Raw genomic sequence first — 24,400 nt, 5'->3', positions numbered from 1 at the left:
ATGAAAAAGTAAAAAAGAAAGAAAAAAAAGTGGAAAACGCATGTCGACCTTTTTTCCCATGTCGACCTAATGACCACGTCGACCTAATGCATGTCGACCAATGGTGGTCGACCTAATGACTGTTGACCTAAGTCTTGTCGACCTAATGACCGTATCCCTAAAAAAGAGTCTGTATTTATATGTGTATCCAGGTCATTTTTAGGACCACATTTTGCAATATCTAAACAATTGATCGATATCGGCGACAATATTACAGAATATGGACACCTCAGCAGACATATTACTGTCCATCCACAGTCACTTTAACTGAAATTCTACCTTCCAGACAGGGTGGAATAGATCTACATGGAAAAGATAGACAGTCAGTAGGTTGACCTCAAATCGTCAACAGGTCAACATGGAAATAGTCAACACAAGAAAGGTTGACACAAGTTTTTTAATGTTTTTCTGGTGTCATGTTCAAAGTTTAACCACATGTGACCCCAATTAGCTTGACACAGGTTACTATTCCCAGTCGTAGTCCACGTAGATGGTAAAGGATGAAAAAGTTGAAAAAACTTGTGTTGACCATATGTGTGTTGAACATTGTCATGTGAGCCTTTTGAACCTGTCGATCTTAAGCACTGTCTACCTTTGACCTGTTGACCTTTTGACCATGTTGACCATGTGCTGCCGGACATCCCGCGGTCTTCAGATGCACACATACAGTATTCACTTATTACAATAGGCTCAACATGGCTGTTTTTCTTGCGTACCCCTAGTGTTCAATGAGTACTAAGCTCTATTCTCCAATGCATTCCCTATAATATGACACGTAATACTGTATAATGCATATATATTGCTCATTCAATACTTGTAAAAATGATATACTGAATTTTAGCAACATTTCTTGAGAGGTTTCACTGGTTATTAATAGTTTGTCATATATGTTCTGTGCATTTATTATGCATATACAATAGTTAGACACAATAACTCGATCTTACCAGCTCTAGCCGTTTGGGAAAGTGAATCATGCTGGGTTGGTTACAGGTCTTGTTCGGTGGTACAGTATACTCCTGGACCGGTTGGCTTTCCGGCTCAGTGTTGGTCACTCCTCCATGGTACTCCTGCCTTGGTCCTACATGTGATTTCTGGCTTACTTTGATGTAGAAGAAGTCTTCGCTCCGGCCCATCTTAGATCCCCCTCCCATGTTGTGTCCTGATTCCTGGGAGAAGCCAAATCGGAGAATGCCATCTGAGCAACGACTCAGCTTTTTGAGGTGCGGTGCTTTTCGGCTACGGTGCTGAGAGCCTCTTCCGTGCTTGCTGCTGAAGCCATGCCCAGAGAGGAGGCTGCCCACACTCCCCATTGTGCCCCCCAGTATGGACAGAGAAGGGAGCCTGGTAAGCAAGAAGCCAAAAAGAAAAAGGAGGGGGTAAAGGTCATATCCAGGGGTCACTCATCCCTTGGTAAAATGATCCTGAGAAAGAAGAAGGTAGAGATAAATAAAAGATATAAATTCATTTTTTTGTGTAATTATAATAAATCACTAAGATATATATCTAAAGTATTTGTATAGGTATGCATTAAATGTAATTTTGTCATGTATTTGTATGTATCTTACATAGTATTCCTCCTGTGTATCTTTGAGTGCCAGTCCAAACTTTTCACCCATGCATGTAAAGCCCTTAACACTCCTTCTCCTCCTACATGTATAATCTCATTTCTGTCCTCGCCCCCTTCTGCCCCCTCCACCCTGCTTATCTTCTCTTATGCCAACCCCATGCTCCATTCCCCTACTCTGGAACTCACTCGCCAAGTCTTCCAGTCTCATCAGCTTCAAAACTGCACTCTAAACACATCTTTACATTAACGCCTCCTAGCCCACCTCCTAAGCATCTACTTACCTCTCTGCCCTTTACCTGCCATATTCCCAGTTCACCCTCCAATTGTTCACTCCTCCCTTTAGTATCGAAGTTCTCATAGACGGGACCCTCTTTCCTCATGCGGTCCCCTTAGCACTATCCGTGCCACCTGTGTTCCAAGGTCTTTTGTCTTTGTCTATTTAATCAATTTTGATACTTTAAGTTCACCCTTACCGTGTGTACAGGCTTACTGAGGCCGGGGTGGCTTCCCCTCACAATGATACAATGATATACTACCTGTACTGCTTGTATTACAACACACTGAGGGGTAAATTTACTAAGCTCCCGATTTTGACCGAGATGCCGTTTTTTCATCAAAGTGTCATCTCGGTAATTTACTAAGCAATAATCACGGCAGTGATGAGGGCATTCGTAATATTTTGAAGTCCTAGGAAAAAAATCACGAATGAATACACCATCGGTCAAAACGCGGCTGTTTAAGTATGAATCTCGGTCATTTACTAAGAAGTGCAAAGCAAAAAAAAAACAAACACTGCCGTGAAAAACTACAACTCGTAAAAAAGTGCTAAAAAAAAACAGACCTTTTTTTTTTATTCGTGATTGGATAGGCATGCACGGATCCATGAGATCCGTGCATGTATATCAGTGGGAAGGGGTGGGAAAGTGCTTATTTTTTCAAAAAAAATTGCGTGGGGTCCCCCCTCCTAAGCATAACCAGCCTCGGGCTCTTTGAGCCGATCCTGGTTGCAGAAATATGGTGAAAAAATTGACAGGGGTTCCCCCATATTTAAGCAACCAGCATCGGGCTCTGCGCCTGGTCCTGGTTCCAAAAATACGGGGGACAAAAAGAGTAGGGGTCCCCCGTATTTTTAAAACCAGCACCGGGCTCCACTAGCTGGACAGATAATGCCACAGCCCGGGGTCACTTTTATATAGTGCCCTGCGGCCGTGGCATCAAAAATCCAACTAGTCACCCCTGGCCGGGGTACCCTGGGGGAGTGGGGACCCCTTCAATCAAGGGCCCCCCCCCTCCAGCCACCCAAGGGCCAGGGGTGAAGCCCGAGGCTGTCCCCCCCCATCCAATGGGCTGCGGATGGGGGGGCTGATAGCCTTTGTTGTAAAAGAAAAGATATTGTTTTTAGTAGCAGTACTACAAGTCCCAGCAAGCCTCCCCCGCATGCTGGTACTTGGAGAACCACAAGTACCAGCATGCGGCGGAAAAACGGGCCCACTGGTACCTGTAGTACTACTACTAAAAAAATACCCCAAAAAACACAAGACACACACACCGTGAAAGTATAATTTTATTACATACATACACACATACATACATACTTACCTTATGTTCCCACGCAGGTCGGTCCTCTTCTCCAGTAGAATCCAAGGGGTACCTGTTGAAGAAATTATACTCACGAGATCCAGGGGTCCAGGGTCCTCTGGGAATCCAGGTGTAATCCACGTACTTGAAAAAAAATAACAAAACGGACACCCGAGCCACGCACTAAAAGGGGACCCATGTTTGCACATGGATCCCCTTTTCCCGACTGCCAGAAACCCACTCTGACTGATGTCTAAGTGGGTTTCTTCAGCCAATCGGGGAGTGCCACGTTGTAGCACTCTCCTGATCGGCTGTGTGCTCCTGTACTGAGTGACAGGCGGCACACGGCAGTGTTACAATGTTGCGCCTATGCGCTCCATTGTAACCAATGCTGGGAACTTTCTGCTCAGCGGTGACGTCACTTTAGGTCAACCGCAGGGCAGAAAGTTCCCAGCATTGGTTACAATGGAGCGCATAGGCGCTACATTGTAACACTGCCGTGTGCCGCCTGTCACTCAGTACAGGAGCACACAGCCGATCAGGAGAGTGCTACAACGTGGCACTCCCTGATTGGCTGAAGAAACCCACTTAGACATCAGTCAGAGTGGGTTTCTGGCAGTCGGGAAAAGGGGATCCATGTGCAAACATGGGTCCCCTTTTAGTGCGTGGCTCGGGTGTCCGTTTTGTTATTTTTTTCAAGTACGTGGATTACACCTGGATTCCCCGAGGACCCTGGACCCCTGGATCTCGTGAGTATAATTTCTTCAACAGGTACCCCTTGGATTCTACTGGAGAAGAGGACCGACCTGCGTGGGAACATAAGGTAAGTATGTATGTATGTGTGTATGTATGTAATAAAATTATACTTTCACGGTGTGTGTGTCTTGTGTTTTTTTGGGTATTTTTTTAGTAGTAGTACTACAGGTACCAGCGGGCCCGTTTTTCCGCCGCATGCTGGTACTTGTGGTTCTCCAAGTACCAGCATGCGGGAGAGGCTTGCTGGGACTTGTAGTACTGCTACTAAAAACAATATCTTTTCTTTTACAACAAAGGCTATCAGCCCCCCCATCCGCAGCCCATTGGATGGGGGGGGGGACAGCCTCGGGCTTCACCCCTGGCCCTTGGGTGGCTGGGGGGGGGACCCCTTGATTGAAGGGGTCCCCACTTCCCCAGGGTACCCCGGCCAGGGGTGACTAGTTGGATTTTTGATGCCACGGCCGCAGGGCACTATATAAAAGTGACCCCCGGCTGTGGCATTATCTGTCCAGCTAGTGGAGCCCGGTGCTGGTTTTAAAAATACGGGGGACCCCTACTCTTTTTGTCCCCCGTATTTTTGGAACCAGGACCAGGCGCAGAGCCCGATGCTGGTTGCTTAAATATGGGGGAACCCCTGTCATTTTTTCCCCCATATTTCGGCAACCAGGATCGGCTCAAAGAGCCCGAGGCTGGTTATGCTTAGGAGGGGGGACCCCACGCAATTTTTTTTTAAATATTTGACAGTGTTTAATTTAAAAAAAACAAAAAAAAAGAACCCCAGCACGGATCACACAGATCCGGCCGAGATTCATTGTAAAAAAGTCGGCAGTGTTTTGCTAATCACTGCCGTAAAAATAGAAAAAAAACCACGAATGACATCGGAACAAAAGAAAAACCCGAATACGACAGCTTAGTAAATTAGTCGTAATCAATTCAAAAAGTTGCAGTTTTACACTTTCGATGTCATTCGTGATTGAACTTTGACCTGAAACGGGAAAATACGAATCTTAGTAAATTTACCCCTGAGTTTCCCTTTCGGCCATATCCTCATTCCACTTTGTCACATTGCTGTATGTTATTCCTATATATATCAGCTTACACTGCATTGTAAAGTCAAGTTACATTGTTACTATGTGTGTTCTTTATATGGCGCTGCAGAAATTACAGTATAGTATTGCCGTCTTAAAATAAAAGGTAATAATACAGCTACATGAGTGTCAGAGAATCTTTCTTTCTTAAAAAATAGATACGTGTACATAATAAACAGCACATACAACATGTGTTCTTTTTAGTATAACAGAATGTACATAGTAGCATTCATAATAGAGGCAGTGTGAATTCCGTCTCCACAGTCGGCAATCAGAGATATGGGGAGGTCAGAGTCTTGTCAGCACTTGGAGCTCCCCCCCCCCCTTCCCTTCCCCACCACCACGCACACACACTTACTTGTGCCCAACCCCCACTCTCAGCATATGCCCCCCACCTCTCCACACACACACTCAGACTCGTGGTACCTGACAGGAACCACAGAGAGAGGGAGACTGAGGTGGGGGGAGTCGGCAGAGATGAGAAACATATGGGGGAGGGGGTAACAGATAACAGAGATGGAGTGGGGACTGAGTTGATATAGACAGAGAGGGACATGACGCTGCAGAGACTCATGAGTGGCATGAGACTGTGGAGAGACATGGGGGTGGCATGAGGCTGTGGAGGGACACGTTGGCATGAGGCTGGAGAGATACAGGGACATGCAACTGGAGAGACACAAGTTGAAGAATGAGTCTGTAGAGACATGGAGGAGGCATAATGCTGTGCAGAGACACGGGTGGCATGAGGATATAGAGACATGGGGGTGTCATGATGCTGTGGACAGACACATGGTTGGCATGAGGCTGTCCAGAGACAAAGGGGTGGCATGTGGATGGAGAAACATGGGGGTATGCAACTAGAGAGAAACAAGTTGAAGAATGAGGCTGTAGAGACATGGGGGAGGCATAAGACTGGAAAGACGCAGGGAGGGGCCATAAGGCTGGAGAAACATGGTGTGGCATGAGGCTGTAGAGCAGGCATTCCCAACCACGGTCCTCAAGGCACACTAACAGTGCAGGTTTTAGTGATATCCAGGCTGCAGCACAGATGGTTAAATCAAAATAACTGAGCTACTAATTAAGTCACCTGTGCTGAAGCCTGGATATCACTAAAACCTGCACTGTTGGTGTGCCTTGAGGACCGTGGTTGGGAAAGCCTGCTGTAGAGAGACACGGGGTAGCATGAGGTCTCTTAAGTAGAGACACAGGGTAGTATAAGGCTGTGGAGAGACAAGGTGGCATGAGGCTGTGAAGAGACATGGGCGGCATGAGGCTGGAGATACACAGATGAGGCTAGAGAGACACTGGGGAGATACTACCATCCACTTAGATCCATTCTAAGTTGCCCACTTTGTGTTGTGTCTTTAAAGAACAAGTTGAGAATGGAAATAGCAGAACATAAACATGGGATTAGGCCTCTGGAGGTTGGATTTCTAAAGCAGAGTGTTTCAAATGCAGTTATAGATCTGCTCTAATAGGGTAGAAGTAACAGATTTTAAGATATTGTAGAACAAGCTGTTTGCCATAACCAATCTCACTTGGATCTTGGAAAAAGGGAAGAAAGCATTGAGGAAGCACCAAATAATTTAGGAACCTTGAGTGGCCCTTATCCAGATCTTTGAAATGTAAATGGTGGACTTCGCCAGATTGGAATTATATGGGACAGAAGATTTCGTGAGTAGGGTTTATTAGAGTAGTACCATGTCAGTGAGGAGAGTGAGAGATTAGGGTAGTCTTTCATTGAGGATGAGATTGGTTGCGTTATAGCCAGATGACGGTAATTCAATGCTCTCTCATTCTACACAACTCCAAACCTTCGTGGTGATATGGGAATTTTAATGTACACATTTGGCAATGTGAGCCACTGCTAAATAAGTGCACACATAACTGTCTTATAATGGTAAGAGGGACTTTGAAGTAACATATTCCATACTTGCCAGCTCTCCTGGAATATCCAGGAGGCTCTTAAATTTTGGAGGTCTATCTCAGACCCTTGAGAGAGTAGGCCAGTCTCCCAGATCCACCCACTTCCCAGAGAAGTAGGCTGTCTTGATGACGCGATTGTGTCACTGTGGCCCCACCAACACTTCTAAATGTGAAGTCCTGTCCAGGACTTAAGAGGTCTCCCCACCACAGAACTGAAGGACCAGTCCGGGATCCATAGGAAAGCAAACATAGCAAGAATCCATCTATTTAGTACTTGTTATAGGCTCCATTAAATTAATTTTTCGGACTTCCGGTGGGCGGGCCGAACGGAACGGCTGCTTTTAGCAAAGAGCTCTCCGTGCACCTCGCCAATATAGCTCACTTCACCGGCTATATTTGGTCCAGGAGCCCCTTCTCCACATCTACGGGGCGCGGAGATAACAGGGAGCAAAGAGGTATTCTCCCCGGCTCGCTCCCCTCCTCCTTTGAGCCCACCGAAAGCGGCACACGACTAGTGCCCGGCACAGCGGCGGCCATTTTGAGACTCGCGACCATCCGAGTCCGGCCTGCCTGACACTCAGAGCAGCTAGCAAGTGTTCTGGAGAGACAGACTGGCGGCGTCTCCCCCCACCACCCTTCACGGAAGCCGCCGCTCGAGCTCCGGTCTCCCTCACCACACCGCGGACCTCGGCCGAGGCCCGCGATTCCCTCCCTGGGAACGCCGCTGACCTGCTCCATACTTCATCTGGGTCGGTCCCGGAGCAGCTGGAAGGGATCACACAGTCAGCGTTGCAGAGTCGCTGGAGGGCCGGGCTGGCGGCATTCCCCTCCGTATCCCCGCTACAGAGCCTTGACTGAGGATACCCTGCCTGAGTATACCCAATGTTCTGAGGCCCATAACACCTCATTCCTGACTGCTTTTAGCAAACTACAGGCACAACCACAGAGAAGTGAATCGCCACCTCACACGGTGGATCCCACAGGTACCGCGCTGGTCGCTGCCTGTAATCCACGGCAACATCAGGTGAGCCTAATATTTAGACCTCAAAGTCTGACCAAATAAACCTACGCGCAGGGCCCTGCTGACCTCCTTGCCTTCCCTCACTCCCCCTGTTGCCCCATATCCGGAAGTTTCACTGGTCGTCCTATACCTTCTACATCATCTGTATCGCTTTCACACGACAATACATCTTATAGCCCTCGCCGCGTCCAGATCATGGAAAAATACGTGGCCAAAACGCTCCGGGCAAATAAAAACTCTCAAAATGAAAACAAACCGGCGCCCAAAGAGCAAAGCCCACTCCAACAGCGGTCACCCTCCTCGCCGAGCGACAGAGATGCGGACGACTTATCTTCAACTGACCTCAGGGCCAGCCCATCTGCTGTACAAAGGACCAGGGAGATTACGGAAATCATATCACCCTTGTTTGACACGAAACTGGCACCCTTATTAGAGGCTATCAACTCAGCTGCGGCCCAAATAACACAACACACTCAACGATTAACAGAAGCTGAGGACCGGATCTCTACATTGGAAGACGACCAACATGCGATCCAATCACAATTACAAGCTCACAACAACACGCTAACAGCCATGAATGATAAAATTGAAGATTTGGAAAATCGCAACCGTCTAAACAATTTGCGTCTCGTTGGGCTCCCGGAGACGGTCAGGCAGAAGGATTTGATGGACTTAGTCACCCGCTGGCTCCCCTCAACCTTAGATCTCCCTTCTTCACCAACCTCATATCTAGTGGAACGAGTTCACCGCATCGGCCCCGAAGGGCAGTCCTCCCAATCTGCTCAATCACGTCCCAGACCGGTAATTTTCAAATTGCTAAATTACCTGGACAAGGTGAAAATTATGGAACTGTACCGCAAGAGCTCCGGTCTCTGCTATGAAGGCTCCAAGATCCTCCTCTTCCAGGACTTCTCCTTCCAGGTCTCCTCACAACGAAGGGAATTCTCCCCAATATGCAAGGAACTATTCTCTCGGAACATTAGATTTGCACTCTTATACCCCGCAAAATTGAGAATCTTCCACGCAGGAAAACCAAATTATTTTGAATCCCCAGAATCAGCACGGAACTTTCTCAAATCGCTTGACACCCATGGATCAAACTCCTGTATGGATGACGCGGACTGAGTGTCCTGGAATAACAAGTATCCTTTTGTCATAAATGACCTTCTATATTTTTCTAATGGCTAACATACTGCCAAATATATACAGTCGATTAGCCTGGTTACAGATAAATATGTGGTTTTCAGGTATGATGTTGGGACAGGGGAGGGGGAAGAATGCTTACCCACCCTCTCTGTCTATGCTTACCATTTTCCCTTTGTCTAACCTTTTCATAGATTCAGTTACATACAGATGGTTCCTAGAACCATCCTCTTGGGTTCAGATATTTCAAAAATGTTTTGACCGATGGCTTATACTGTTTTTGTTGTTACAGTTTACATGTATTACAGTGCACCATGGTTACCTAAATGCTCCCCCACATGCTGCCATATTACACTCCTTCTGTCCTACCTCCGCTCGCTGGGACGGGGGGTTGGACCTTTACTTGTGGCTTCTCTCTCCAAGTTCCGTTAGACTGGGTATTGGATAATGACAGACTCACGAGCAGCTGAGACATCTGTAGATGCCTCAAAGACATCACTCAAATTAGTCTCATGGAACGTGGAGGGCCTGAACACACCGATTAAGAGGAAGAAAATCCTAAATCATCTTAAAAAATTTCACCCAGATGTAGTGTTTCTACAAGAGACACACTGGCGTATTTCAGATCCAAATACACTGAGAGATGTTTGGGTGAGTGATTTTAGAAGTGCCTCATATAGCACTAAGACACGAGGGGTCTTAATACTCTTTCGCAAATCATTACATTACGAAATACGGGAAGAGTGGATAGACCCTGAAGGTCGATTTTTATTATTGAAGATAGACATTGAAGGTGAAAGATTTACCTTAGCGTGTATCTATGCCCCCACGGGGTCAAACACATGCTTCTTCTCAAACATATTTGTTAATCTACAGGGTTGGATTGAGGGCTCATTGATTTTGGGAGGAGACCTTAACATAGTCCTGGACCCTCAGTTAGATGTATCAGGAAGTCCTAAACAGTCAGGCTCCAGTAGGTCAATACCACCCACACTGGCATTGATGCTAGACTCCCTACAACTTCTTGATCCCTGGAGGTTCACACACCCCGACGCCAGGGAATACTCTTTCTTCTCTCACCCGCACAAAACATTCTCTAGATTAGATTATTGGCTAGTATCGGCCTCCTTAATACACAGAGTAGAAGATTCAGCCATAGCTAATATCCTACTATCTGATCATGCTCCCATCTCTTTAACAATCACATTAGCCACGCCTCGCACAATCTCTTACAATTGGCGCTTCCCAGAATACTTAGCCACCTCAGAAGACTTTAAGCTCTACCTGTCTCAGTCCTTCTTAAACTACGCGCAAGACAATGCAACACACACAAATGACATAAACCTTTTCTGGCAAGCTTCTAAACCTGTTCTCAGAGGCCAAATACTATCTTATGTTGCCACAAAGAAAAAACGCCTTAAGGAAAGGATGTCCGCAGCTTCCCAACAGGTGACCACCACATACTCAAGATTATTGGCCGACCCCACTGAAACCAACAGGCTACAATACAAGGATGCCAAATTAGTTCATGACACTCTATGCACAGAACAAGCCAAGCTATTCCTTTCTTTCCAAACTAATAAATATTTCCGCTGGGGCAACAGGCCAGGAAAATTACTAGCTAACATGGTAAGGACCCAGGACACCCCCAAACACATCCCCTCCATTCGAGACAGTCACACTAAGCCTTCACTGACCCAAGAAGCAATTAGTAATACTTTCCTGAAATTCTTTGAAAACCTCTACACAGCACCCCCTGACCAGCCTGAGATGGGAGAGGACTTCTTACTGCAAGCTGACCTCCCTACTCTTAGTGACACCGAAAAAATTTGTCTTACCGCCCCCATTACAGATGAGGAGCTGGAATTAACCATAAAATCCCTCCCTAATGGAAAATCTCCAGGCCCAGACGGTCTGTCAGCAGCCTATTATAAAACACTCCTTCCACACATCAAAAAACATCTAGGGGCCCTCTATAACTCAATTCTGACTGGAGGTCCGGCTCCGCCAGACTTCAATACAGCCAGAATCATTGTTTTACCCAAACCAAACAAAGACCATACTCTGGTCTCGTCTTACAGACCCATCTCGCTGCTAAACCAAGACTTTAAAATATTTACAAAGATCCTCGCCTCCCGCCTCCAACTGATACGGCCCACACTACTTCACCCTGCACAGACAGGATTTCTACGTAATAAACACTCAGTGATCAATGTCCGATCTTTATTAGCAGCCATGATCAAAACCCACGAATCACGAGAGATGGGAAACATAATCCTTAGCTGTGACGCAGACAAGGCCTTTGATAGGGTGTCTTGGGCCCATATCAATAGAATAATTAGGCATCAGAACTTTGATCCCGCCTTTTCACATGTCTTTCAAACACTATACCAAAACCCCCAAGCCTTCTTGACAATCAATGCCCACAACTCCAAACGTTTCACACTACAACGCGGAACCAGACAAGGCTGTCCTCTATCCCCTCTCTTAATTAACCTAGCTATGGACCCCCTCCTCAGACACTTCTTCAAAGAAAAAAAATGGAAAGGTATTAAACTAGCCAACCAGGAACTTAAATTTTCAGCATTTGCGGATGATATATTACTTTATGTGAGCAATCCTCACGAGGCCATGCCACATTTGCTCAACATACTTAACTCTTTTGAAGCAGTGTCAGGATTCAAAATTAATTACGCAAAGACAGAAGCATTAGCCTTCTTCCCGGCAGCTAAATTGGGGTGGGGTGACACATTTCCATTCCAGTGGGCAAGGAACAACCGTCTCACCTATCTGGGCATCATAATCCCAGATCACCCTTCCAAATTATACTCTCTTAACTTTCTCCCACTCCTTGCCAGAACCTACGCAGATTTCACCAGATGGGCTCATCTTCCGCTAACATACACAGGCAGAGGTCACTTGTATAAGATGATCAGCTTCCCACGCCTCTTATATGTGTTACAAATGCTCCTGATGATCCCAAACAAAAGTACATTTGTTCAACTAGACAAAGCGCTGACTAAATTTATTTGGGCGGGTAAACGCCCACGATTTTCCTTATTCAAATTGCGGCAACCGAGATCACTCGGTGGTCTAAACTTGCCATGCCTCCATGCATACGCATTAGCAGCAAATTACAGGATCGCCCTGGACTGGGTTAGTGGACAAAACAAATACACCACCGCACAACTAGAACAATCTTTCATACCCACCTGGAACTTGACATCCCTGCTACACACCTCCCCGAATAACATACCTGACCATATAAAAGACAATATGCTTATCTCTTCTGCCTGTGCTGCTTGGCGACAAATCCGCTCTCAACTAAAACTCTCGAGTCAGACATCACTCTTCACACCTCTCTGGGGCAACCCTGATTTTAAGCCACATGTCACCTCTCCGATATTCCGTAATTGGCACGAAGGGGGGCTGAAATATATATATCACTTCTTAGATACCCAAAATTTAACACTACTCACACACTCGCAGATCATAGAACGTTTCTCGAACCTATCCATACCACTGTTCCCCTTTCTCCAAGCGAGCAGCTTTGTAAGAAAATCATTATCCCTTTTATCTTCCCAAGATATTTCCAATGCGTTGGACAGATCTGCTCGACTTAACCCAAAAGGTCATTTCTCAATAGCATTCATACACACACACTCCCGCCCATTACTAAATATAGACTCTGGCACGGTGGGCCTACTGAAATGGACAAGAGAATTCCCGGACCTTACACTAAGAGCTATCCTGGACGCCAACAGCTACCTAGATAAGACACTGGGCTCCGTCACATACACAGAGATGCACCAGAAAATATTACACAGAGCATACGTCACCCCTAGATTAAGATTTCTTAAAAGAGCTGCCCCCTCATCATGCTGTTACAAGTGCACTGCTTTGGAAGCAGATATAGTTCATTGCCTCTGGTCATGCCCTAAAGTACAGGTCTTATGGCAGGCACTTCAATCATACATAACTACAGAGCTGAAAATACAATTCATCATAACTGAAACCTGGGCATTCTGGGGCATTTATCCATCCTCCCCATCCAACACGCTAACCAAAGGTAATCGCATCCTATTAATCAAACTAGCCGCTGCAACAAAAAAAACAATCCTCTCTCAATGGGTCTCCGCAGACCCAATCCCTATCTCACTGCTACATCCTAGAATCTCCCATCTCTTCCACCTGGATTGGACCAACACTACACTGCAGAAAGACAAGTTAACTGAAAAACACTTCCAAACTTGGCTGCCATATGTTATAACCTTACCTCCACTGATAAAGGCTGCTCTACGACAATGTTTTCAAGATACCAGATGGTATCTACTGGAGACGCTTAACTCTGCGGCTCCTTTCTGACTTTGGGCTTTATCTATATAACTGTCTTTACATAATTTCTACATGAGCTGATGTGGTTTTATAGTACCTTGTTCAATCTTACATAATTAACTGTCTTAAATATATGACCAATGATGTTAAAATGTGGCGGAGTACCAAAATCTGTAGGTATCGCCAAGCGGTTTGGCACTGAATACATTTGTTATTTGTTATTTGTTACTACATTCTGTAACCATCTGTCAATAAAAAAATTTGGAAAAAAAAAATTAATTTTCTGATTTTATAGGAAGACAAAAATATGTCAATATGTTCCTTTTCTATTTAATTCACGTAAGGGTAGATACGCTGATTGATGTTTAGATGCTCTGCTCCTTTATCTTTGTGGGAGTTTATAATCATGCACCATTTTTCCCTTGTGTGGTATTGTCACAAGTGGCGGACTACTTACTGATATAATAAACTATATATTTCTTATGGTTTTTTTTCATCTATAAATTGAATTGAAATCATGTGCAATTGTGAGAACTTAACAAACGGCACCAGTACTTACAGGGATGCATCATTTATACCATTTGCGATATATTCTATCCCTTTTCATATGCCGATATGCATGATAATTTACCTGCCAGGACAAGCTCTTCTAATGTACAGCTGTCTCAGTGAGAGAAGACTTTGAGTGTATGACTCGGGAGTCCAATACAAATGGCCAACCATCAGCCAGCATCACTATCTGGAGTCTTGTTGCAAAAAGAAGTCCATAGGCTTCTATGGGCAGCGCCATTGGGCAGAAGCTCCAGAAAGCTGAACTTGCTGCATATGGGCACTTCGCATCCCACCGGAATCTATGGGGCTTGCTTTGCCGTGGATCAGCAGTGTATATTTCACTGTTTCTGCATTTCAGATCAGGTCGTCAAATTTGCAAAAAGTAGAGTTCAATCTGAAATTTCTGGCTTCAGCTTCCTGATATACCTGGTGTACCTATGATAGGCTGGGCAGAAACATATGAACTTTTGTGCAAATATTAAAGCTTCACAACTTCTCAAAAAAACTTTTTTATTATTATACTAGTGACCCGCCCCAGCTTCATACAGGAGTAATTTAAAATTTACAGCAATAGACTTTTTTAACCGAGGTCTTAAAAGATTTCCTTGTAGACAACATTAGTAATTTGTAAAACGACAACGCAAAAACATTTTAATTTTGACGTCTAAAGTTGTCCATGAAAAAACATTTTCCACTTAGGTCAACTCCAGCCACGTTAAATGTCTGTCCCTGTGCTTTATTTACTGTCATGCCGAAGCAGACTCTTATCGGAAATTGGACAGGTTTAAAATTAAACGCCAAATCTGATGGAATCATTGGAATTCTCTGTATTTCTCCAGTCCCACAATCAGTTAAAATAGCTTAAATCAAAAAGTTTTTCTAAGTTTTTATTAGCAATAGCGTTCCATTCAGGAGCGTAAGTTCATACCAGAGGTCTGGAGATGAAAGTGTGACAATGGTGTGCCCCCCCCCCCCCATCCCCCCGCTTTCTTCAGGCTAGTGGCTGACCATCCTAATACAGTACAATGCAGAATAACCGTCACCTGAGATGTTCCTAAATTACACCCAGTCCAAAGTTTAGCACAGAACAATGTAAATCAGATCATCAGCATGTGAGAGGTTTCAATCAAAACCTATGTATAACTATAGCTGATGTACACACACAGCCACACATATATACACACAGCCACATATGCACACACCCCCACATACAGTACGCACACACATATGCACATACATACACACACACACACATACATACATACATACATCATACCTTCCAACTGTCCCGAATTTTTGCGGGACAGTTCCGTTTTTTGGGGACTGTCCCACCCGGGGTCCCCAGTGTCCCGCGTTGGTGGTGGGGGGCAATGTTAGTCTCCTGCATGCGCACAGCGTCTATTCTATGGAGACAAGAGGGATTGGGGCATGGCCAGAAGCTCACAGAGTGCTGGTCATACCCCCTTCAGTGACGGTAAACGGGGGCATGACTCACGGTTGCGTCACTGCCATGAGGCCATGCCCCTTTGTATAAGACACACCCCCTTTTTGGTCACCCACGGGAGTCCCTCTTGGTGATTTTAAAATGTTGGGAGGAATGATACATATACACAGCCCCATATGTACACACATAGCCCCATATACTCACACAGTCAGTGTCCCAAATACTGCCACCACTTCTGCCACTCCTCACCTATACCGTGTATGAATTGAAGAGGCGTCGTCTGAGAGCAGCCATCTGACTCCAAGACAGCATGAGCCACTGAGGGCCCAGGGCTGGTGGAGAGAGAGCTGGTGGGAGACGAGCAGTAGGGCTGTCAGGAGGCAACTGCATTGCCTGACACTGTCGACAAACCTCTCCTCCTCCACCCACTGAGATTTTGGAGTGACGCTGCTAAGCATTGCACCACTGCTCTCATACACACTACACAGTAAGTGTCTGACACACAGAGGTTGGAGCTCATCAGAGCCAATGGAGAAGGTCAGGCCGGGTGTTCCCTTCAGAGATGGAGCCCGGTGGCAACTGACTCAGATGCCCCCGGGATATCCCACACAGGTCCCATTGTTTAACTTCGGCGGGTTTAGATTACGTAATTATATAATAGGAACCAACACTTTCAAAATCAGTTTGTGTTTATGGGTGAGCGCCGTGTATACTCTCACGTCAGCTGGATGCACATGTGCCTACGATTGCCCCTCCCCTGTCCTCTGATGATTTGTCCTTCACCTTTTGACTTTCGTGCCTATTGACTTTAGCTGAATCGTATACAAAAATGTAAAACGTAGAAAAACTTATAGAAAAACAAACATTCAAAATGAATGTTACTTTGAGGAAAAATAATTGTTTTTCACATAAAATGAAATAAGAACGGGAAAAATAGGGAAAAGCTGACATTTTGTATCAGTACACAGGGCTTACATCAATTTATCTGGAGAAACCAGATAAGGGGGGTAATTCCAAGTTGATCGCAGCAGGAAATTTTTTAGCAGTTGGGCAAAACCATGTGTACTGCAGGGGGGGCAGATATAACATGTGCAGAGAGAGTTAGATTTGGGTGGGGTGTATTCAAACTGAAATCTAAATTGCAGTGTAAAAATAAAGCAGCCAGTATTTACCCTGCACAGAAACAAAATAACCCACCCAAATCTAACTCTCTCTGCACATGTTATATCTGCCCCCCCTGCAGTGCACATGGTTTTGCCCAACTGCTAAAAAAAATCCTGCTGCGATCAACTTGGAATTACCCCCAATATGTACAGTATCAATCTCTAAATAGTATGAAATAAAGTTCATCGCTGTGATATAACGGTTTAGGCAGCATAAGGCAAGAAAGCACTATGACGGAATTTTTTACTTTGACTTACTTCACTAAAATCATCACTGCTTGGCTCCCTTTTGTCATGTTTCATGCACCAAAACCTTCCTCAACAAATGCTCTATAAAACTGTGAAAACTGCATCTAAATCCGTCCAGTGATTTTCAAGATTAGCCCTAACAGACAGACAGACGCCTACGGGGAACTTTATTTTATACTATGCAGAGATGATGCAGTGTATTGCAGTATATTGTATATGAAGCTGTGTATTGGTATGCATCGCACTGGATGTACACAAATGTATATAATGACACAGAAATTGTAGTACTATGGGAAAGTACCTCATTACATTCCGATATAAATCATATATTTACATGTAATAGTTACATGAGATGTTGAATATACTGATCTGGAAATATGCAAGAAACACCATGAGAAGGCAGGCATTTGTATCATATAATAATAATATCCTGTGAACTAGCACAATGCAACAGTTTGTCAATCACAAAGGCCACAGTAAAAAATACACACACTGTACGCTGTGTTCCAAGCTGCGCACTCTCAGTTTCCGTGGCAACAGGAAGTCTGACGCCTTCTGTAAAGAGCAGGACAATAGATTCTGCTGAAGTGCAGGGAAAGGGTTAAACTGCATTAGGTGTCATGGTATCAGCACCAGCAATGCCAAGTTTGGGGGATATACCATGAGATTATATAGATGCATGATCCATTCAGCAGCTTTATAGTGACTAGCGGCAATATGTGGGTCTTCAGCTACTCATAAGAACTGCAAGCCCCAGCATGCCAAGCCATTCTTGGGTAGAAGGGGGATACAGGTGGCTTAACTATGTTGTACAGTATTCAGTCTCTGTCGTTTTCATGAGGCTCCACAGAATTGTTACTGGTCCAGTCAGAAATCCTGTTACAATGGTGGATCTGGACCAGGACAGGTGAACAGTTATAAGTCCGTATTGCCTGTAGGAGAGAGAATTGACTGCATAGGAAAGGAAAGAGTTAAACATCTGGTGAGGGGTGGACCTAGCTGTGAGGAAAGTACAGCCTTTTTTGGAAGGGGAGGGTTTAATATATATAGGGAAGGTGAGGTCATTTTAGCTCTCTCTTGTGGTGATTTGCCTTGTGCTGGGTGAGTCTGCAGTGCAGAATATTCCCCAAAGTTTTATTATAGGGCAGCACTTACTTACAAAATCAAGGTAAGAGTCCTTTAGCAATGTCTTCCCGTCCTCGTAGGTAAGCTGGGACCCCAGCCCGATACCGCATGTCCGGCGGTGGGGCTGGGCTTGAAGACGGGGTGGCTGGCCTGGGGGACGGGGCCCGTCCCCTGGGACCTCCACAGGTGCGGGAAGGCAAGCGGGACGGCGGGACGGGTCGGCCTCGCCGCTTGAGGCCAGGGCAGCGTTGCCGTCTGGGCGCAAGCGGCGGGGTGGGCCGGGGGCTTCGCCGGGTCGCCCAGAGGTGATAGGGCAGCAGCCCTCACCTCCGAATACTGCGGAGGAGACATTGGTGGCCAGTGCCCATGGGCGCGCGCATGCGCGCCGCGCGCCTTTCCGTTGAGCCGCAATCGGCTCCGACTACGTCCCCCTTGCCGAGGCCGAGTGGTGGTGCCAGGCAGGGGGGGGAGCCGGGCGGGAGACATTGTTTAGCCGAGCGAGGCCTGTCGCGGGGCCTCGCCCGGCGGAAGTTTCGGAGGTCCCTGCCGGAGGATCGCGGGCGGGAGGCAGTGAGACGCGCGCACGGCGTGCGCGCACCTCAGGCCTCCTCGTCTCCCCATCCCTCTCCCCTTCAGCCGAAACCCGGCGAGGGTCGGGGGGGGAGGAGGAGGGGCAACGATCAATCAGGTATAAGCAGGGTATAAGTGATATCTCCCGACGCGGGGGCCACCCGGCAGGTCGGAGGTAGCTCCAGCCTGGCGGGGGGTGGGTGCCCCCAGGGAATTACCAAGGGCATGGCACAGGCCAGGCTGCAGGTGCCGGAGGTTCCGGGCGGGGGACCGGGCCACGGCACCTCAGGGGCGCAGGCGGTTCCCCGACTGGGCCATCTGGGCGCCAGGCAGCGGGGCACCGTGGGACAACTCTTGGGCGCCGGGTGGATCGGCGCACGCCGCCGCCGGCCCGGGAGCCCGCGGTGGTCGGCGCCACGTCCTGGGTTGGTACGGACCCTCCCGGTACGCTGGCGTCGGCCCTGGCAGCGGTTGTGTCGGCCCCAGAGTTTGCAAGCGGTTCCGGTGCGCCGCCGGCGGCGGGCGGTTCCAGTTCGCGCGCAATGTCTGCAGCCCAGCGGGTTGCTCGCGCCTGCCGCGAGCTAGGAGTGGCCGCGACGCAACTCCATCAGCAGCCCCGGCGGCGCGAGTGGGAGCTTTTAGAGGGAACGCCTGCCCCCCGGGGTGCGAGGCGCGTGCCGCAACTGCTGTTTGGGCCCTCTTCCCCTTTTTCTCCTTCAGGTGAGCGCGGAGATGACGGAGTCGGAAGATGAGGATGTCGGTTCTGTCATGCCGGAGGATTCCGGATCTGAGCAGTCAACGGCATCAGGTGAGACGGAGCAGTTGGGGTCGGGCTCTTGCACGCGATCGAGTTCCCGCAGCTCCTCTTCTTCTTCCTATTCCTCCTCTTCTTCCCCCCTGCCGTTGCAAGCGTCCCAAGTCAGTAGCACGACTAGGGCGAAGAAACGCGCGACGAAATTCGTCAAGAGGGCGGCGGGGCGGCAGGCGAGGCGGAAGAGGTGAAGGCGGCTTAGCAAGGACGCTCGCAGGGCCAAGAAGCGTCGCGACCTTCCCGCCGGTGTAGTTCGCTGCGAATACACTGCCGTTATGCGGGGGCTATGGGACAGCTGCCGCAGAAAGATTCGCAGGGGGGACTAGGTCGATGTGTCGTCTTGACAAAAGACGCGAAGAAGGACTTTAAAGCGGCGGCAGCAAAGAAGGGCATCGGGGTCGAGGCCTTCCGTACCTTCGATAACTGGCTGGCTGGTTTTGGGTCTTCGCGGCTTGTTACCTAGAAGATAGGCCGGACGAGCACATGAATATTATTCGGTATCTGCATCTCGTACATGATATGCAACGCACGTCGTCGGGCACTGAATGGCGTAGATATGATTAGGAGTTCCGGGAGAAGCAGGACGGATTACAGGTGATGGACTTTGGGTTTTAAGGACGTGGAAGTCTGGCTCAAGGTCACTCGGGCCTCGCAACAGGGCAAGGAGCCCCGGAACGCGGGGGCGGACGGGCTCCGCGCATGGTCGTCCGCCCAGGGGCCCGGCGCGGACGGCGGATCGGCAAAGCCAGGTAGGTCGGCCGTCCGTGCAGGGGGACAGGCCGCCACAAAGGGAAAATGCTTCGCGTTTAACAACGCGACTTGTTCCTTTGGCAAGCAGTGTCGGATTCGACACTCATGCCTGCAATGTGGCGGTTCCCACCCGGCCTCCTCCTGCTTCAAAGGTAGTCGTCAAGGTACCCGGGGTAAGCAAACTTACCCAAGATCGGCCGGGAGCGCTCCGCAGAGCGCCAACGCCAATTAATTTGGATACAATGGGCAGGGGGTTGTATTGGTATCCAAATAGGGTCGACGCGTTATTTTTGTTTTCAGGTTTGCGTTTTGGTTTTCGCTTGCCTGTTGCGAGCGAGGTTACGGCGAGGGCCCAAAGGAACCTCCAGTCTGCTCGTGCCTTGCCTTTGGTACTGCGGGAGAAGGTAGACAAGGAGGTCAGGCTGAGCAGGATGGAGGGGCCGTTTCCATCAACCCCGGTGGAAGGCTTAGTCATCTCCCCAGTGGGTGTGGTTCCCAAGAAGACTCCAGGCGCTTTTAGGCTTATCCAGCAATTTTCTTACCCGTCGGGGGCGTCGGTCAACAACGCGATACCACCGGCTCATTGCTCGGTGGGGTATCAATCGTTTGACGAGGCGTGGGAGCTGGCCCGCAGCTACGGTGCTGGGGCCTTCATGGCTAAGATTTACGTTGAGTCCGCTTTTCGGTTGCTGCCGCTACATCCGGACTCATTTCGTTTTATGGGTTTCCGGATTGGAACGGAATATTTCATCGACAAATGCTTGCCTATGGGGTGTTCCGTTTCATGCTCATGTTTCGAACGATTTAGCACATTTCTACATTGTGCGTGGAGTCTTCGTCGGGAGGTCATGGGGTCGCGCCATTACCTCGATGACTTCCTGTGTACGGGACCAGCTAACTCACCGCGATGCGGCAACTTGCTTTTCAGCATCCGAGCTCTGTTTTGTCACTTCGGAGTTCTCGTGGCCGAAGATAAAACAAAGGGGCCGGTCTCCTGTTTGTCAATTTTGGGGATCGAGATTACACGGTGGCGGGATCGTGCCGTCTGCCTAGAGACAAAGTGGTCAAGCTCCGCGACGCCATTTGCCGGTTCGAGGGGTTGCGCAAGGTAAAACTGCGGCAGGCGCAATCCTTGCTGGGCATGTTGAACTTTGCTTGTAAGGTAATCCCGATGGGCGGGGTTTCTGCCGGAAGCTAGAAAGGGCGACTGCGGGGTGTGCCAGACCACACCATTTAGTGCGTTTGTCCTCAGAGATTAAGAGGGATTGGCCGTAGGGGCCTCGTTCCTGTAGGACTTCAACGGGGTGTGTATAGGGCAGGCCCCAACGGTGGACAGCGCTAGGTTGCAGCTGTTCACCGATGCAGCGGGGGCCGCTGGATTCGGTTGCTATCTGGAGGGATCTTGGTGCGCGGCTTCGTGGCCGGCGGAATGCGTTGCGAAAGTTTTAACTAAGGACCTTTTGCTTCTTGAGCTTTTCCCCATTATGGTGGCGCTGGAGGTCTGGGGCGATCGCCTGGCTCATCGCAGCATCTTGTTTAGATGTGACAATCTGGGCGTGGTGCATGCGATAAATAAGCAGAGGGCGAAGTCGCTGGTGGTTCTGCGGATGCTGGGGCAGTTGCTGTTGACATGCCTACATCGGAACACGTGTGCCGGGGCTGGAGAACGGAATTGCTGACGCGTTGTCATGAGGGCAGTGGGAAAGGTTTTGTTTGTTGGCACCCGAGGCCGACGAGCATTGTTTTCATTGTCCCGGTTATGTTTGGCAGGTGATCGGACCGGACTGGAGGGTCTAGCGTTGCGGTCAGTCGCGGCAACCACGTTTAAGGCTTACAGGCAAGCTTGGAGCGAATGGGAGGAGTTTTGTTCAAGGATGAAATTCACAAGGTAAGAGCGGGCATCGGATGATGCTTTCTTTTATTTGGCAGCTGTATTGTTTCGGGTAGGTCCAGAGCGGTGGTATCCCGATACTTGGCTGGGATTTCGTTTTCAGCAAAATACAGGGCGTCCCCGACGTGACTAAGCGTGGGATTCTGCTGACGGCGATGAAAGGATGGGCGCGAGTCGCGCCGATGCCGCCTGACCCTTTGTGTTTATTTTCTTAATTTTGTTTTCATCTTTCCCATTTGTGTGTTCATGTTCTGCTTCAAATTGGCTGGAAGCTCGTGCAGAATCGGCTAGGCCGAGACTGCTGCAATATACGGTAACAAAATTTTTCTTTTTGGCAGATCCTTCAGGTTAATGCAGTAAATTAAACAATGGTATAGATGATTAGTAACCACTTTTACCCCCTTTTCCTCCTCTTCAGGTTGGTTGGAAGATGACTTGCCATTTGGGGGGTTGGCCACTCTTATGTGTATTGGGCCGCCCAGTTTTGGCCTCGGAGGGGGCACAGATGTTTCCTAGGGCTCGAGGAGTTGGTTGGCAAGGGAAGATGTGGACGGAGTTGAGAAGTAGACTAGTGAGTCAGGCCAGCAAGCATGGAGCCCTAGGGTGTTGGTTGTCCATTTAGGTGGCAACGACCTGGGGAAGAGGACTTCTTTGGAGATGCGGTGGGCCATGATACAGGATCTGGCAAGTTTGGCCGCAGCATGGACCAATTGTGTATTGGTGTTCTCCTTGATGGTGCCAAGGTTGAGTTGGCAAGGTGTGGCGGACGGTCGCGAAATTGAGGAGGCCAGGCAGAAGGTGAATGGGGCGGTGGCGAAGTGGGTGTTGTCCCACGGAGGCCAAGTGGTTTGCCACCCTAGGATTCGGTTCAGAGACAGTCACCTTTTTCGGCCTGATGGTGTGCATCTATCCTATGAGGGGATGATGTTTTTCCTGGAGGATCTGGGTTTCGCTTTGCAGGAGTTAGGGTAGGTTATGGTGGCGGTGCGAAGACTTTGGGGATGAGTCTTTCGCTGTTGGCGGAAAAGAACGGCAGTTTGTATTTGTATGGTAAGCTGTAGTGTTTTACAGTTTGGTGTGGTTTAGGTGCACTCACCTCCATCGACTTATTGGCCGCTTGACCACCCGTCCGGGAAGGCAGCGGCAGGGCACCCATCAGGGTGGGTAGTCACTGTGGGGGTTGAGTTGTCACCTATTACCGGTTTTTTGATAGTTGTAGTAAAATTAGGATGGTTTCGAATTTTTAGTATTTTACGGTTAATTTAGGTTAATAGAGCCGTTCTTTTTGCTGCCACCATATGCCGGCTGGATCGGCATCTTAATAAAATTTTCTATTACAGGTCTGCTATTGGTTAGGGTCAAATAAATAGCTAGCAATTTTTCTGCCAAAATTCAAGTCTCCGTGTCTTTATTTCTGGGTTTGAAGGTAATGAATACTTTGAAGGAAGGGGGTCCACCAAATATCACTAGGATTTTTATTTATCCAGTTAGATCGCCACCTGGCAGACTGGAAGAATGGGACAGGCAGGAAAAACCAGAGTTAATCCATAGGAAAGGCAGCAGCTGCAGCACCAACTGGCATTACCTTGGCTTTTACATGTTTACTAATGGCCTAGCATTTTCTATGGAGATTCTTCCATTCATCTGCAGAAGACTGCATTATTCACCCATATTCTGGTCGGTGTGTTCACGACTGCCGTATGGATGAATGACTTCAGTGGTGAGCATGTTATCCAAGTTCATATGGTGACACTGGAATAAGCCCTGACCCGCTCTGGATATGCATGCCACTGGTATAAGATCTATCTGTGGCACACTGTATAGAGACAGCCAGGAACTTGAAGCACACTGTGGGGTCAAATGTAATAGAGTGAGAGTTTCAGAAAGTGAGAGATTTGGTAAGGTTTTTCAGTTTGTTTTAAAGTGGCAATCATTTACACTGCAAAACCAGGTTGATCTTGCTGTGTAAATGATTGCCACTTAAAAAAAAAAAAACGGCAAAACCTTACCAAATCTCTCACTTTCTGAAACTCTCGTTTTATTACATTTGGCCCGTGGAGTTATACATGCAAACGTGCTCCAAGATGAATATTAGACTGCAAATATATATATATATATATATATATATATATATATATATATATACTTCATATATATGTACACTTCATATATATATATATATATATATATATATATATATACTTCAACATATATATATATATATATTCATCTTGGAGCAAACTTGTGCTCCAAGATGAATATTTTACAGTGGTTGGAGAACAGCAGCTGTTCTTGTTACTCGTATGGCTGCCACATTACTGGATATGGCTACTGCTGAAAAACTTGTGGCAGCTGTAAGACGCTCTAATTCCATCAAAACACAGCTGTGTTT

General features: G+C 47.7%; 1 protein-coding gene across 4 annotated transcripts in view; it reads right to left on the bottom strand.

Annotated features, from left to right (window-relative positions):
- Positions 1–24,400, bottom strand: part of LZTS1 (leucine zipper tumor suppressor 1) — a 41,239-nt gene that overhangs the window by 5,044 nt on the left and 11,795 nt on the right. For all 4 annotated transcript variants that reach the window (XM_063931828.1, XM_063931831.1, XM_063931830.1 and 1 more), the window contains exon 2: positions 984–1,460. In XM_063931828.1, coding sequence (XP_063787898.1) covers positions 984–1,349 — 366 coding nt within the window. In that variant the 5' untranslated portion in view covers positions 1,350–1,460. The remainder of the gene's footprint in view (positions 1–983; positions 1,461–24,400) is intronic.

This window comes from Pseudophryne corroboree, chromosome 6 (assembly GCF_028390025.1).
Source record: "Pseudophryne corroboree isolate aPseCor3 chromosome 6, aPseCor3.hap2, whole genome shotgun sequence".
Taxonomy (NCBI): Eukaryota; Metazoa; Chordata; class Amphibia; order Anura; family Myobatrachidae; genus Pseudophryne; species Pseudophryne corroboree.
This window is presented reverse-complemented; position numbering and strand designations above follow the sequence as displayed.